At 41.6% G+C, this 14,825-nt stretch overlaps 1 protein-coding gene across 1 annotated transcript in view; it reads left to right on the forward strand.

Moving 5' to 3' along the window:
• The window catches only part of LOC126413339 (probable E3 ubiquitin-protein ligase HERC1), a 722,413-nt gene that overhangs the window by 512,868 nt on the left and 194,720 nt on the right, over positions 1-14,825 (forward strand). Inside the window, exons 50-51 of the mRNA XM_050083249.1 lie at positions 6,059-6,231; positions 6,461-6,663. Coding sequence (XP_049939206.1) covers positions 6,059-6,231; positions 6,461-6,663 — 376 coding nt within the window. The remainder of the gene's footprint in view (positions 1-6,058; positions 6,232-6,460; positions 6,664-14,825) is intronic.

Below are 14,825 nucleotides of genomic sequence, written 5' to 3' on the forward strand. Positions count from 1 at the left end.
CTTCTTCTCTTACCTTTATTTCTGAGTGTACCCCTTTTTTGTGTCATGTGCACTGAAGGTAGCTGGTTTGAAGCCTGGAAGGACAAAGATTAGGTTTTAATGTCCCATCGACATTGAACTGATTAGAGATGGGTGATCTGTGTTGTCCAGCTACAAGAGATAGGTTCCTGGTCGCCAGACTCTACATGTGTGTCCCAGTGAAATTATACACTGATCCTCAGTATCTCATCTAGTAAGCACATATGAAATTGTTGCCAGTGATCGAGTACCATTAATATTAACGGCTCGATTGATGCTATGTGAAAGAAGCGTGTTTCGTACTGGGAACGGGTTTCATACTTTCCTTCCTCTCCCAAAATCAGTGACATAAATTAGAAGAATGAGGAAACTGAATATATCTCTTGTGGTTTCCCAGCAATAATGCCTTATGACTAGTGCCACCACGACTGTGTATTAATATAAGAAAAACTAAGACACGATGAGGCTGTATACTCTTAAAAAACATCCATTCCCCACCCACCATTAATGGTCACTGTGGTCCAGTGGACATTTCATCAATCTTCACTGATCTTTTATCCAATCCTTCCTAGCACGTAAATATATGAGAATGATGAACTGCGTATGAAATAGTAGACATGAATTTTTTTCCGTTCTTTGATCCCATCTCAGGTTATTTTCCAGAACAAGCCTCATTATACCCCCGACTACCATTCACCTCTATGTAATGTATCTGCTTTGCAAAATTCATAAAAAGAAATCTTCATCCATATCATGGTCTTTAAGATTTCTCTGGTCGCCTTTTTAATGGTAATGCAAGTTCAGTATTTATTGAGGTTTTCAATTAATGATATTAAATTGTGGTAACAGTGATGTACACAATCATAAGTATTGGAAATACTCTGTTGGAGAGGTGCCAGCTGTCTAAACAGTAGCTTGCAGAACATTCCGTTGGCATTATTTGCATTTAAGTTTTGTGTAAAGCTTTCTACTGACTTCTTACAACCAGAAAGCAGAATTAATGTCCTTTTTATTGAAACATGACAAACAGTCATTACTCATGTTTTCAATGAAAATTGTTTCACACAGTGAACATAAGTTCATCTGAAAGATGTTCAGCTTGGGTCAGGTCAGGGTAGCTACATCAACAAGTCTACATGATTTTTTTTTCTGTCTGTAATTGAACGGTCCTGAATTATGTTAAAACCGAAAATGTTTCATAGACAGTTATTGCCAGTATGGGAAACACTTACTATTACCGTTTTCATGAACACCCGATCCAGTTTGTCAGTGGGTGACCCTAAGGTATCAAGCCCAAACAAGGAAGAACAGCTGCAAATCGTGACACCAGTTACATAGACCTACGTTGCTCTCACTCAAGGGAATAGAATTCACAAGGCAGCCTCTATTTCTGCATGTGACCATCTGAGTGCCATATAAAGTAGTGTGCCATCATACCATAAACCTCACACAACTGCTGCAGAGATGTGAAGCAGCATTGCATCCATTATTGTAGTCAGTTGGTTCTGAGCCAAAACATTACTGTAGTAACTGAGTCCTCGTTTTTCTTAATGGGCCATTCAATCACTAACTTCTGTCATTGAGCTGAAGCAATAATTGACAAATGTGTCTAACAGTTTATTTGTACAGTACAACTTACAGTGTGGCAGTCCATAATGAACTGCATTGTTGTAATTTTTTAAGAGAACCATCTTTCTTAATGATCTTTTGACCTCAGAAGTGCAGTTCACTAAAGCACACTATACCTCCATTCATGAATAGAACAATGGAGACTGTGTCCTTACAGTCTGTGAACTTGACTGAAAGGGATGTTGTCACATTACACAAAGAAGGTGTGTCAGCAGGGGAAAAAGACTGCTTAGTTGGCATAAAACACAGCAACATCAATAGACCATCCAGCTACTCGTACTATGATGGGATGAATAACTTTGAAGATCTGTCTTACACTACCAAACACGATATCCTCCATTTCAATGACTGCTTCACAACCTGTGCCATATGGTGCCTTCCCACCAACACCAGCTTTTCTGAATTGCGCAGGTGGAAACTTCCGTGCAATAAATCCTACATTCCTGTAATCCATCTGGCCTCAATCTTCATTTGTCACTGTCCTCATCCAGCCAGCCCCTTCCCTGTTCCCATTCCAGCACTACACAGCCATTATTCCACCACCACACCCATTTCTCTCCTTTTCCACTGCTCCCCCCCCCCCCCCCCCCCCACACACACACATCCCCGCCTCTCTCATACCGTCCATCTAACCTGTGGCACTTCACTGTCTGCAACCCGCACCATACTATCCCTCCCTGTCCCCACACCAGCCTCTTCCTTACCCCCCACCCAGTTGCCACTCCCATCATGTACTAGTGCTGCTGCTCACAGTGTGGTTTCAATTGCCTGAGACTGCAGTTGTGTGTGTGTGTGTGTGTGTGTGTGTGTGTGTGTGTGTGCGGGCGCGCGCACGCGCGCGTGTGCGTGTGCGGGCGCGCGCACGCGCGCGTGTGCGTGTGCGTGTGCGTATGTGGGTCTATTATTGACGAAGGCCAAGTGAAAGTCTTTGTTGTACCTATCTGTGGTTCAGCATCTCCGCTATATGGTGAGTAGCAACTTTCCTTCTCATAATATTGTTCATTCCATCCTGGATTTTCCACTGTTTGATTTTTGCCAGACGACTTGTCTTCAATCCTAACCCACTGCTGTTCTCCTTTGTTACTATTGTCTTTTGCATCACTATACTCAATGTCCGTCCTCTTTCTCTTCTTTCCTGTGTTTCTCTTGTCACCTTACAAATTGCCCTTCATGTTCTACTTATGAGCTACACTGTATCAACCGACTCAGCCATGCACAACAGATGGCTACAATACCACGCCTGTTGTTGGTGCAGCATTTTATGTCCCACATTACTCCCACCAATATAATTGATCATATACTTTCAATTTGATCACTTCCCATATTTTTGCGTGTTAATTCCCGCACATTTGTGATGCCACACAATATTGTATCTCATCTTAACAAACCTTTCCCCACACCCCACACTTTCTCTGTTCCATCCCAGTTCACACCCAACGATTCCACCATCCAGTCGCATTTACTGTCCCCCTTCTTCACACTTATCCACACTCAGACCTGCCACTCAAAGTAATATACATCGCCAATGTTAGTGAGTTTTCACATTTTACTATCATCGACTCCCTCAGATCTCATCTTGTTTCCCCCTTTAGCATCCATTTCAACCTATTCATGAATTTTCACACATATTTGGGTGTATTTTGTGAAATTTTTTGAACATAGATCTTCATTATTTACGTAATTTTTTGCATTTTTCCACCACGACGGATCCTTGCTCTTTCCATCTGCTTCAATTCAGAAAAGTTTCCTTATTCCTAGCAAGATCCCACTCCCACATACTGTTCCTGCATTGTTGCTTGGCTCATGGATTTCCCCCTAATTGCCTTACCATCAAATTACGCATCTCTGGTTGCCACCCCTCCTTCTGCAATGACGTCCACCTACTCAGGTTCCTCCAATCTTTAGGCCTCACCAACATAGTTGTGCAAAACTATATCTATTAAGCCCAAAAATCCTTGCGGTACTTTCTCTACATTCGCAAAATTCTTCTGCTACGCAATCCCAAATTCCTGGAACCCATAACATACATTGAAACTCTTGCCCTGCAGGAGCCTGAGCAACATGCAGAATGACACCTCAAAAAGTCCTCCATCCTACTCGCTTCCTACTCCCGCCTTAGAGTACCACTGTCCACCACTTCTACAACCACCGCCAAACCTCTCTCATCTCCCCTCTTATCTGACAAACCCTGTCTCACAGACCTACTTTACTTACCCACCCTCCAAAACTCCCTCCTACCACCACACAGAATCCAGAACCTAAACAGGACCGCAAAACAGCCATGAACTTTTCCTCCAGAAGCCTTAGCCCCACAGAAATATCAGTCTTTTCCAAAGGCCTCACCTTTCGCCCCACACCCAAATTCAGTCATGCAGGACTTGTTAAAGACCCCTCCTTCTCCTGGTCCCTACAGTGGAAACACTTTCTTGCCACTCAACCAAAGACCAATAGTGAACCTTGCCACTCAACCAAAGACCAATAGTGAACCTTGCCTATCTCAGTTCACCCCTCCACCCAACCGTGATCCACCCTCACTGCCCCCAAACCACCCCCCCCACAGATGTTAAGTCCCATAGTGCTCAGAGCCATTTGAACCCAAACCACCCTCTGTTAACTTTTCAGAATTTCTTAACCTCAAACCTTTCCTCACTATCATTCCCCATATTTCTCAACATGCAGACTAGTCTTACATCCACAGAAAGAACTGCAGTCCACCATATAAAAACTGATCCTGACCTTATAATCCTACTTGCAGACAAAGGCTCCACCACTGTTCTTTTGAACTGCAAGGATTACCTGGTGGAAGGACTTCACCAGCTGTTAGATACTTCCACCTACAAAGCTTGCCACAGTGACGCCATTCCAGTAATTCAGCAGGATCTCCAGTCACTACTCAAATCCTTATGCCCATTCCAGAACTTCTCCCCACAGTCCATCTCTCTACTCACCCCTGCCACTCCGTGCACTACCTTCTACATGCTTCCTGGAGTCCAAGAAACCTAACCACCCAAAATGCCCCATTGTGGTCAGTTACTGTGTGCCCTCTGAGAGTCTTTGCTCTCCTAGACGAACACCTTCAACCTATTACCTGGAACCTACCTTCCTATATAAAAGATACCAACCATTTCCTCCACTGACTCTACACAGTTCCTGTCTCTTTACTACACAATGTCCTCCTCATCATTGTTGATGTCACCTCCATGTACACTAACTTCTTAATGCCCATGGCCTTACCTCTATTGTACACAATCTTTCCCAACACCCGATGGATTCCAAACCAACAACCTCCTTCCTGCTCGCCATGACCAACTATATCCTCACCCACAGTTACTTCTCCTTAGAAGGCATTACCTACAAACAAATCTGGGGCATGTCTATGGACACCTGGATGGCACTATCCTATGCCAACCTATTCATGGTCCATTTAGAGAAATCCTTCCAAAAAAAAAAAAAAAAAAACCCAGAATCCTAAACCCCTCACCTGGTTCAGATTCATTGATGACATCTTTGCTATCTGGCCTGAAGGTGAGAACACCCTATCCACATTCCTCCAGAACCTCAACTACTTTTCCCCCCATTTGCTCCACCTGGTTCTACTCAACCCAACAAGCCACCTTCCTATATGTTGACCTCCACCTCAAAGATGGCTACATCAGTACCTCCATCCATATAAAACCTACTAATCACCAGAAATGACATCTGCTGATCTGACGTAAGCACCAATCGCGATGACTATCCTGTTGCAAACCTACCTAGCATACATGTTTTCAAACGGCTGTAGCACGAAAACGGTACATTTTCGGACAAGTGTTCCTATTCAAAATATTACTTACTCACTCCCCTATAAAAGTCCTAGAAGTTTGTAACGGAAATTTCCGACCACCCTGTATGTAATAATGCTATGGGATGTCACAAAATTTCAAATAATTGTGTATATAGACCTACACATTTTTTTGCTGAAGCTCCTTTCTTTCAGTAATTTTTGTTGCTTTCAGCAACATGATCTATCTTGGTTATAGGCTTTAGTTTTAAAATGAATGACAAAATCTGTGAAACTACTCTCCTGCTTTTGTCCTTCATTAAAATTGCATAGCTTTTCTCAGATGAATCTTCATAACAACTGATGGCTGTCACAGAACTAGTTATCTTTCCTTCCGTTTACCATGGTGCTAATTCTCATAGATAATTTCTTAATAATTCCATCACACAGAACTAATAATTGCGATTTTTCTGGTGAAACTATCATTTGTGAATATTTAGAATTTGGCAGGATTTTGAATTTTCAGGCAGTATGCTCTTAATCAGTTCTATGTTCCCTGATTTTATCTTGTATTTTCTGTAGAGTGCCATTATCACTGATTGAAGACAGACTGTTGTCAAAAACTTACATTGCAATTTCTTCTCATTACAGGTTAAGTGCCTTGCAGCTCGGTGCACCGTATTGCCTAAGTTAGAACTAGAATCTATAAACTTTGCAGACCTCACGAATGTGATGCCTCCCTGTCAAATTGATGAGTTAGATGGTCATGACAACCGCGTTAATAATGCTGTATTCCATTCTGGGAGACAGTTGCTAGCAACAAGGTACGTTTTCTGATAAATACACATTAAAATTCATTTTAAAAACATCTTGTACCCGTGTATTATACATTCTATTCTAATGTACCTTCAGTGCTGCTCAACTTGTGTTGCTGCGCTGTCATATTTGATTGGATCTGAAATCGTTCAGTGATTAGTATCTAAAGAAAATCTTTGCTTGGTAAATTTAACTTGTAGAAAGTACTTGTCAATCCATAAGTCTCATTTATTGTAGTGGATATGATGGAACTGTCAGAATATGGTGTCTCACTGAAATGGCACAGCTGTTTCTGGAACATACACTGATGTTTCAAGTGTCTGGAACTGTGTTTGGTAGAGAGCTGCACGATGAATTAATTAGCCAGTTGTGTTGGTCTTCATCTGGCTTGTTTGTCGCAGCTGCATTGGAAAACACAGTGAACATTTGGTACTTACCAGGTAAGCAATACAATCTTCATTGTTGTTGTTGTTGTTTACATTTACTCCAGACTCAAAATATGTTGTATAGGTAAATCAAACTTCAGATCTCTTAATTAATTCTTACAATGGTTAGTTGTAATTGAAGTGCAACTACTCATAGAGGTCCAGTGTGTGCTATAATTATTATATGGCAGCGAAACTTGATATGTTAATGTGTTAATGCAGAACCAATTTATGCTGGAAAAAAATTTGCTCCAATTTTGGACACCATTTTGAAATCTGGTGGTGTACAGCGTCCTGTCAATGTCTCTGGCACTCATATACAACAAACTGTAGAACTAATTTTCTTTTCCACTGTAAGTCGGTTCCATATTAAGGCATTACAATATCTACCAAGTTTCGCAACCATACGATAATTACAGCCCCCACTGGACGTCTGAGAGTAGATGCATTTTAATTATAATCATCAGTATATTTCACATGGTTCTGTAAAATAGACTTACGATTTTCTGAAGGAAAACAATTTCTCACATGCCTGAAACAAAATTTGGCTGCAGTAGGCGAATATACTCTTGTTTAGAAAAAGTGCTGTTGGCAGCTATACTGGATGCTGCTCCATTTGAGTTAATCAATTGTAAAGGGGTTAAATGAAAATTATGTGTAAAATTAAAATACATGTCTTTAATATATTTAAGAAGTGTATCATGTTTTTCCAATGTGTAAAGATTATAAAAAAAGTGCAGTACCAAAGAGAAATAAATAACGACATCTTAATAGAATTATACATTTTCTAATAAATACAAGTTATGACAGAAAAACAAAAACTCTGTGAGAGTCAAAATTATATACAGGGTGTATACGCTGTAGTGCTTCGAGAATTTCCGCGTAAATTCTAGGACCAATTGTCCTTCTGCCATCTCGAATACACGATATTTTAGATATAAGTGGGAGAGTGGAAGCGTATTTACTGCGCCACCTGTTTCTGTGCGCAGGTTGGAAGTTTGTTATGAGAAGACTGTAAGAGTGGTGGTTCACTGACAAAAACAAGTGTTTGCTGCTTGTGCCACAGACACTGTGTGAAAGAACACGGAGTAATTATATGCTATTCTTTGCTGTGTTAGTGAATGTGATTATTGTAGAAGAAAACTAACAGTTGATTATAGTCTTTTAACTTACTTCATGTCTTAGCCCTGTACGAAGTGAGACGTATGTGATGTCCATAAATCATTTGCTTGCTAGACCAATGTTATTATAAACATGTTTAACAAACAACCTCCAAACCTCTCCCATGCCCCCTCATAGCTGACAAACCCTGTCTTGCCGACCTACTATACTTACCCCACCCTCCAAAACTACCTCCCACCACCACACAGAACCCAGAACCTAAAGAGACCCGCAAAACAGTTATGAACCTTTCTTCCAGAAGTCTTAGTTCCACAGAAATATCAGTCCTTTCCAAAGGCCTCACCTTTTGTCCCACTTCCAAATTCAACCATGCAGGACTAGTTAAAGACCTTCTCTCCTTCTCCCGGTCCCTACAGTGGAAACACTTTTTCGCCACCAACCCAACCAATCAGACTCAACCAAAGACCAATACGCCTTGCCTAACTCAGTTCACTCCTCCATCCAACCGTGATCCACCCCCACTGCCTCCAAACCACCCCCTGTTAACTTTCCAGAATTTCTTAACCTCGAACCTTGCCTCAACATCATTCCCCCAATCCCTCAACATGCAAACTAACCTTACATCCTCAGAAAGAACCGCAGTCCACCACCTAAAAACAGATCCCAAACTTGTAATCCTACCTGCTGACAAAGACTCCACCACCATTGTTTTGAACTGCAAGGATTACGTGGCAAAAGGACTCCGTCAGCTGTCAGATACTTCCACCTACAAACCATGCCTCAGTGATCCCATTCCAGTAATCCAGCAGGATCTCCAGTCACTACTCAAATCCTTAGTCCCATCTCAGAACCTCTCCCCAGAGTCCATCTCTCTACTTACCCCTACCACTCTCTGCACTCCTACCTTCTACATGCTTCCTAAAGTCCATAAACCCAACCACCCAGGATGCCCCATTGTGGCCGGTTACTGTGCACCCACTGAGAGAATCTGTGCTCTCGTAGAACAACATCTTCAACCTATTACCCAGAACCTATCCTCCTATAGAAAAGATACCAACCATTTCCTCCACCAACTCTCCACAGTTCCTGTCCCTTAATCACATGGTACCCTGCTCATCTCTGTTGATGCCACCTCCCTGTACACTAACAATCCTAATGCCCATGGCCTTACTGCTATCAAACACTACCTTTCCAGATGCCCTGTGGATTCCAAAGCAACAACTTACTTTTAGTCTCCATGATCAACTATATCCTCACCCACAATTACTTTTCCTTTGAAGGCATTACCTACAAACAAATCAATGGTACAACTATGGGCTCCCACGTGGCACCATCCTATGCTAACCTATTCATGGGCCATCTAGAGGAATCCTTCCTAAAAACCCAGAATCCTAAACCCCTCGCCTGGTTCAGATTCATTGATGACTTCTTTGCTATTTGGATTGAAGACGAGGACACCTTACTCGCATTCCTCCAGAATCTCAACAACTTCTCCCCCATTTGCTTCACCTGGTCCTACTCAGCCTAACAAGCCACCTTCCTAGATATTGACCTTCACCTCAGAGATGGCTACATCAGTACCTCCATCCATATCAAACCTGCTAACCACCAGCAATACCTCCACTTCCACAGCTGCCACCCATTCCGTACCAAGAAGTCCCTTCCTTACAGCCTATCCACCCGTGGTCGTTGCATCTGTGGTGATGAGCAGTCCCTCTGAAAATATACGGAGGGTCTCACTGAAGCCTTCATTGACCGTAATTATCCTCTCATCCTTGTACAAAAACAAATCTCCCGTGCCTTAACTTCCCATTCTCCCACCACCTCCCAAAGTCCCACAGTCCGGCCACAAAGGAGCATTCCCCTCGTAACTCTGTACCATCCGGGACTGGAGCAACTTAATTGCATTCTCCGCCAGGGTTTCGATTACCTCTCGTCGTCCCTGAAATGAGAAATGCCCTGAAATGAGAAATGTCCAGCCCACTGTCCTTCCCACCCCTCCTACTGTGGTATTCCGCTGTCCACCGAACCTACACAATATACTCGTCCATTCTTACACAACCCCTGCTAACAATCCCTTTCCTCATCACTCATACCCCTAATAGACCTAGATGCAAGACCTGTCCCATACATCCTCCTACCACCACCACCTACTCCAGTCTGGTCATTAACATCACCTATCCCATCAAAGGCAGGGCTACCTGTGAAACCAGTCATGTGATTTACAAGCTAAGCTGCAACCTCTGTGCTGCATTCTATGTAGGCATGACAACCAACAAGCTGTCTGTGCGCATGAACGACCACCGACAAACTGTAGCCAAAAACAGGTGGACCACTCTGTTGCTGAACACGCTGCCAATCGTGATATCGTTCATCTCAATGACTGCTTCACAGCCTGTGCCATATGGATCCTTCCCATCAACACCAGCTTTTCTGAATTGTGTGGGTGGGAACTTTCCCTGCAATACATCCTACGTTCCCATAACCCTCCTGGCCTGAACCTTCGTTAGTCACTGTCTGCACCTATCCCGCCTGCTCCCTGTTCCCATTCCAGCACCACACAGCCGTCATTTCACCGCCACACCCAGTCTTTTAGTTTCTTTTTATTTCTCTCCTTTCCACTACTTACCCCCTCCCTCCTCCACACCTTCTCTCCTGCCCTCCGTCTAAACTGCAACACTTCACTGTCCCCACTCCCACCATACTATTCCTCCCCTCCCCCCCTTCCCCGCCACAGCCTCCTCCATATCCCCACCCAGTCACCACTCCCATCATGCACTGTTGCTGCTGTTTGTAGTGTGGTTTCAGCTCTCTGAGACTGCAGATGTGTGTGCAAGTTGCATTTACGCACGTGTGTGTGTGTGTGTGTGTGTGTGTGTGTGTGTGTGTGTGTGTGTGTCTACTGCTGACAAAGGCCTAATGGCCAAAAGCTTTAATTGTGTGAATCTTTTTGTTGTGCCTATCATGACTCAGCATCTCCACTATATGGTGAGTAGCAACTTTCCTTCTCTGGTATTGTTACAGTCCATCCTGGATTTCCCATTGTTTGATTTAACAGAGTCTAATGTTTGACGACTAAGTTGACTTGCAGAAGTTGTTGTCTGTGAAAGATGAAAATATGTTATGATTGAACTGAAAGTATTCTACGAGTACCCAATTATTTCAAGAATAGAGAAAAATTCTAATTAATTCCTGTAACCAGCAAAAATCTTCAGAGAAGAAGCTTTTGGGATATTAACTTAGCTGAATATCCAGAGAAGGGCATCGGCTAGTCACGTCGCGTAAGTCATCTGATGAGAGTGAGGTGAGAATTGCGAGTGCAGTCCAGTTTCACACAGCTTCTTGTGTCTTCAAAACGTTAGAACGCCACAGGACGACTGGAAGATTCAGGAAAAACTCGGGAACTTTTTCATCCTGGAGAAAACTGGGAAAGATCCGGGAGTTTCTTAGTATTCTGGGAATTTTAATTTGTCTTACTTTTGAGTTAAATTTTTGTAATTTTGACTGGTAAGAACTGATACTCTAACAAATAATTTTACTTTAGCCCACTACTGTAGAATAACACTGCGGCAATAAAACATAAACAAGAGAGAAACACCAATGTAAAACTTACAACAAAATACAGTGCGCACATAAGTGTTCGCCGACAGCAGAATGCATCAAAGGCTTCAGGATGAAGGCTATACAATACTTCATAATACTTCCAATGAGTGCGTGTCGCAGGAGTTTACATTTCTGACAGGTTGTGGGAAAATGTTCCAAATGGTGGTTACTTTCAAAATAAATTTCCTTTTATGCGAGATGAATTATATTACGTATGAAAATGTGCGAGGAATTCCTTAGATCATAGGATGGTTGACTCTCATTCAAAACTTAACACTTTGAGGACCAGGCATTTAGAAGAATTTCGGCACCAGAAGACAAGAAATCTATGTTATCATTTAAAACTTTTCTGGCACATTTGTGTCTGATATATCTTAAAGGGTAGCACCCGATTGAAAAAAAATGTAAAAGAAACAAACAGTGTTATATGTGAAAGCTTAACTTTTCTTGTAGCTATACTTCTTGTATATTAATTTAAACCATAAACTTTTTCTATTTGTGTGTCCATTCTACTTCTGGATTTCAGTGCTTTGGAAACAAAGTGCTGTGTTTGGTGGAATTCGTATTTATACTTCCATAATAGGAAAATATACAGTGCACATGTTGCTGCACATAAAGGTCTTACCATAACATGTTATTTTTTGATTGGTTTCATTTCCTGAAGTGGCGTGAAGTGGTGTATAAAACCTTTACCACTTAAGGAGTTGATAAGTTTCACAGTTCTGTGACATATTTTAACCAGGAAAATGTGTATTTTCACTGGGAAAGAGTGTATTCTTATCTGGGAAAATCCAGGAATTTCTTTTTCCTTATCCACGTATGCACCCTGATATAAAATATCAGAGATGAAAGACAAGGATAATATGAGCTATAGACTTGGAGAGCATAGATAATAGATGGCGTAAATTTAGACAGTTTGAGACTGAGAGCAAATAAAAAGACAAACATGTCACAAAGAGAAAACTTCCATTTCTTAATCACAGAATAGTTACGAAATGAACCTCGTAAATGACAGCCACAAGTGGAGTAAGTGCACTTAAGTTAAAATTCATTTTACTTACAAGAATCTTTCTTTCTGTAATCTTTATTTTTCTTTTTCCAAGCAGCTTAACTATTTAATTAAAAAACTGTGGTGTGCGTTACGTAAGACCTTCGGTACAGACACCATCAGATTATTTGACTTGTCGATCTAACGAAGTAGGCGAGCGTCAGCAATATGTCTCGTGGTCTTATCGTGGCGTGTTTATCTTCTGCCGTTAGGTCAGACGATAGAAATGCCACTTGCACGCTTAGAGTAGCAGATTGATGGTGACCAACTTTAAACAGAACTTGATTAATTTTCACACACATTTATTAAAATAATAACAAGCATAAAAATAACTTAACTTGGTTCAGGATGCTATTTACAATTGACAATCTGAAGTTCCTTTGGTCTTGGTATGTTAATCTTATTCTCACATATCTCTGATACTTGACAAAGTGTCTATTCATTTATCTTCATGGCTATGTACAGGAATATGATAATCTTATTAGGCGCAGACTGAAACTTGATTATAGACTAACGCAGACTAATGCAGACTAACGCAGACTAATGCAGACTAACACAGACTAATGCGGACTAATGCAGACAAATGCAGACTGACTGATCGGAGGTCTGTACACTCGTCATAATACCTCGCGCGTTCAGGTATCACTGCGTGAGTGTGATCCGGGAGGAGAAAAGGTTCTACGTTAGCAGCAATCTCATTGGCTGCGTTACATATTAATACGCGGATCGGCGGAAGCAGAATTTGGTCCGTCTCTAAGACAGTGCCATCTCGTAGTGCGGAGATGGACGAGCGCTGCGCCTGCGCTGTTGTGCTTGGCGGGGCGCGCTCTAGTGGGAAAGTTGTGTACGCGCTGACTACGCGGAACTATGTACACAACAAAAACAATATTAATACGAGGGTCAATCACAAAATAAGTTCCATTTGGTTATATAAAAGAAATGTGCACAGATACAGAAAAAATATTTATTGTACAAAATCCACAACTCTTAAACTACTTTTCTACATACCTTCCAAAATTTTGTAGGCACTTGTCATAGTATGGCACAAGATTTTGTATGCCTTCTTCATAGAAGGCTGCCTCCTGTGTATTCAACCATGTGGTAACATGTTCTTTCAGCTCGTCATCATCGTTGAAATGTTGACCACCAAGAACAGATTTTAGGTGTAAGAAGAGATGAAAGTCGCTAGGAGCGAGGTCCGAGCTGTATGGAGGATGATCAAATGCATCCCAGTGAAATTCCCATAAGAGTTGTCTGGTCATATTTGCTGTGTGAGGTTGGGCATTATTGTGGAAGAAAACAAAACCTTTTGACAGTAATTCTTGGCACTTGTTCTGTATTGCATGGCACAATTTCTTAATGGCCAAGCAGTAACCATGTGCATTGATTGTTTGGCCTTGTGGTAAGAAATCAATCAGCAAAATGCCTTTTCTGTCCCAAAAAATGCTTCACACGATTTTTCGAGGTGTCAAGATTTGCTTAGGCTTAACCTTCGTTGTGGATGAAGTGTGCCTCTATTCCATTCATTGCCAGTTTGTTTCAGGGGTGTCATACGATACCCAAGTTTCATCTTCCGTGACTATCTGAGAAAGAAAACCATCACCTTCGTCATTGTAGCGTGTCAAAAACTGAAGTTTTTTATTGGTACCCAACGTGGGCAAAATTTTCAAAATTTCAGTTTTACAGTAACAATTTCATGAATTAGTGATCGGGTGATTTGTGGAACTCCCATAGCAAGGACACTAAGTGTAAACTTACGGTTGTGCTTAATCTTTTCTTAAATTGTGTGAACCAGTTCATCAGTAACCACAGACAGGTGTCCACTTCGTTCTTCATTGTGCACTTGATCACGTACTTCATTGAACAGTCTGTTGCATCTTCTTACCATTGAATCACTCATAGCATTTTGTCCATAAACCTCGCAGATTTGCTGATGAATTTCCTTTGGTTTAACTTTCTTTGCATTCAGAAAATGAATCGCAGATCTGATTTCACACAAGGCTGCATTTTGAATTGTGGCTGACATTATAAAGAGCACTATAAAGCACAAGTCGGCAGCAGCAATCTGAAAATGGTGTACAGGTCTCCTCCTTGAGTCAGAGTAACTGCTGCGCTTGCTCGGAACTGCGATCGTAGTGCTGTCGTTGATAGAAATAGAAACAGAACTTACTTTGTGGACGACGCTTGTATAAATTGAAAAAAGTGGCTTGAAGATATACACTTTTTTATTTAGTTCAGGTACTTTTTGCACAGATCATTTCATTATATATGACAAAGGGGAGGGACTAATCAGTTTAAACATTGTTTAGTGTGACTAATTTTCAGTTACAACTACATTAGCTGAGTACCCACATTGCCTGTGTATGTGTTCATTCCAGTCTTCTGTTAGTCCATCTCCTCATCC

Source organism: Schistocerca serialis, chromosome 7 (genome assembly GCF_023864345.2).
Source record: "Schistocerca serialis cubense isolate TAMUIC-IGC-003099 chromosome 7, iqSchSeri2.2, whole genome shotgun sequence".
Classification (NCBI taxonomy): Eukaryota; Metazoa; Arthropoda; class Insecta; order Orthoptera; family Acrididae; genus Schistocerca; species Schistocerca serialis.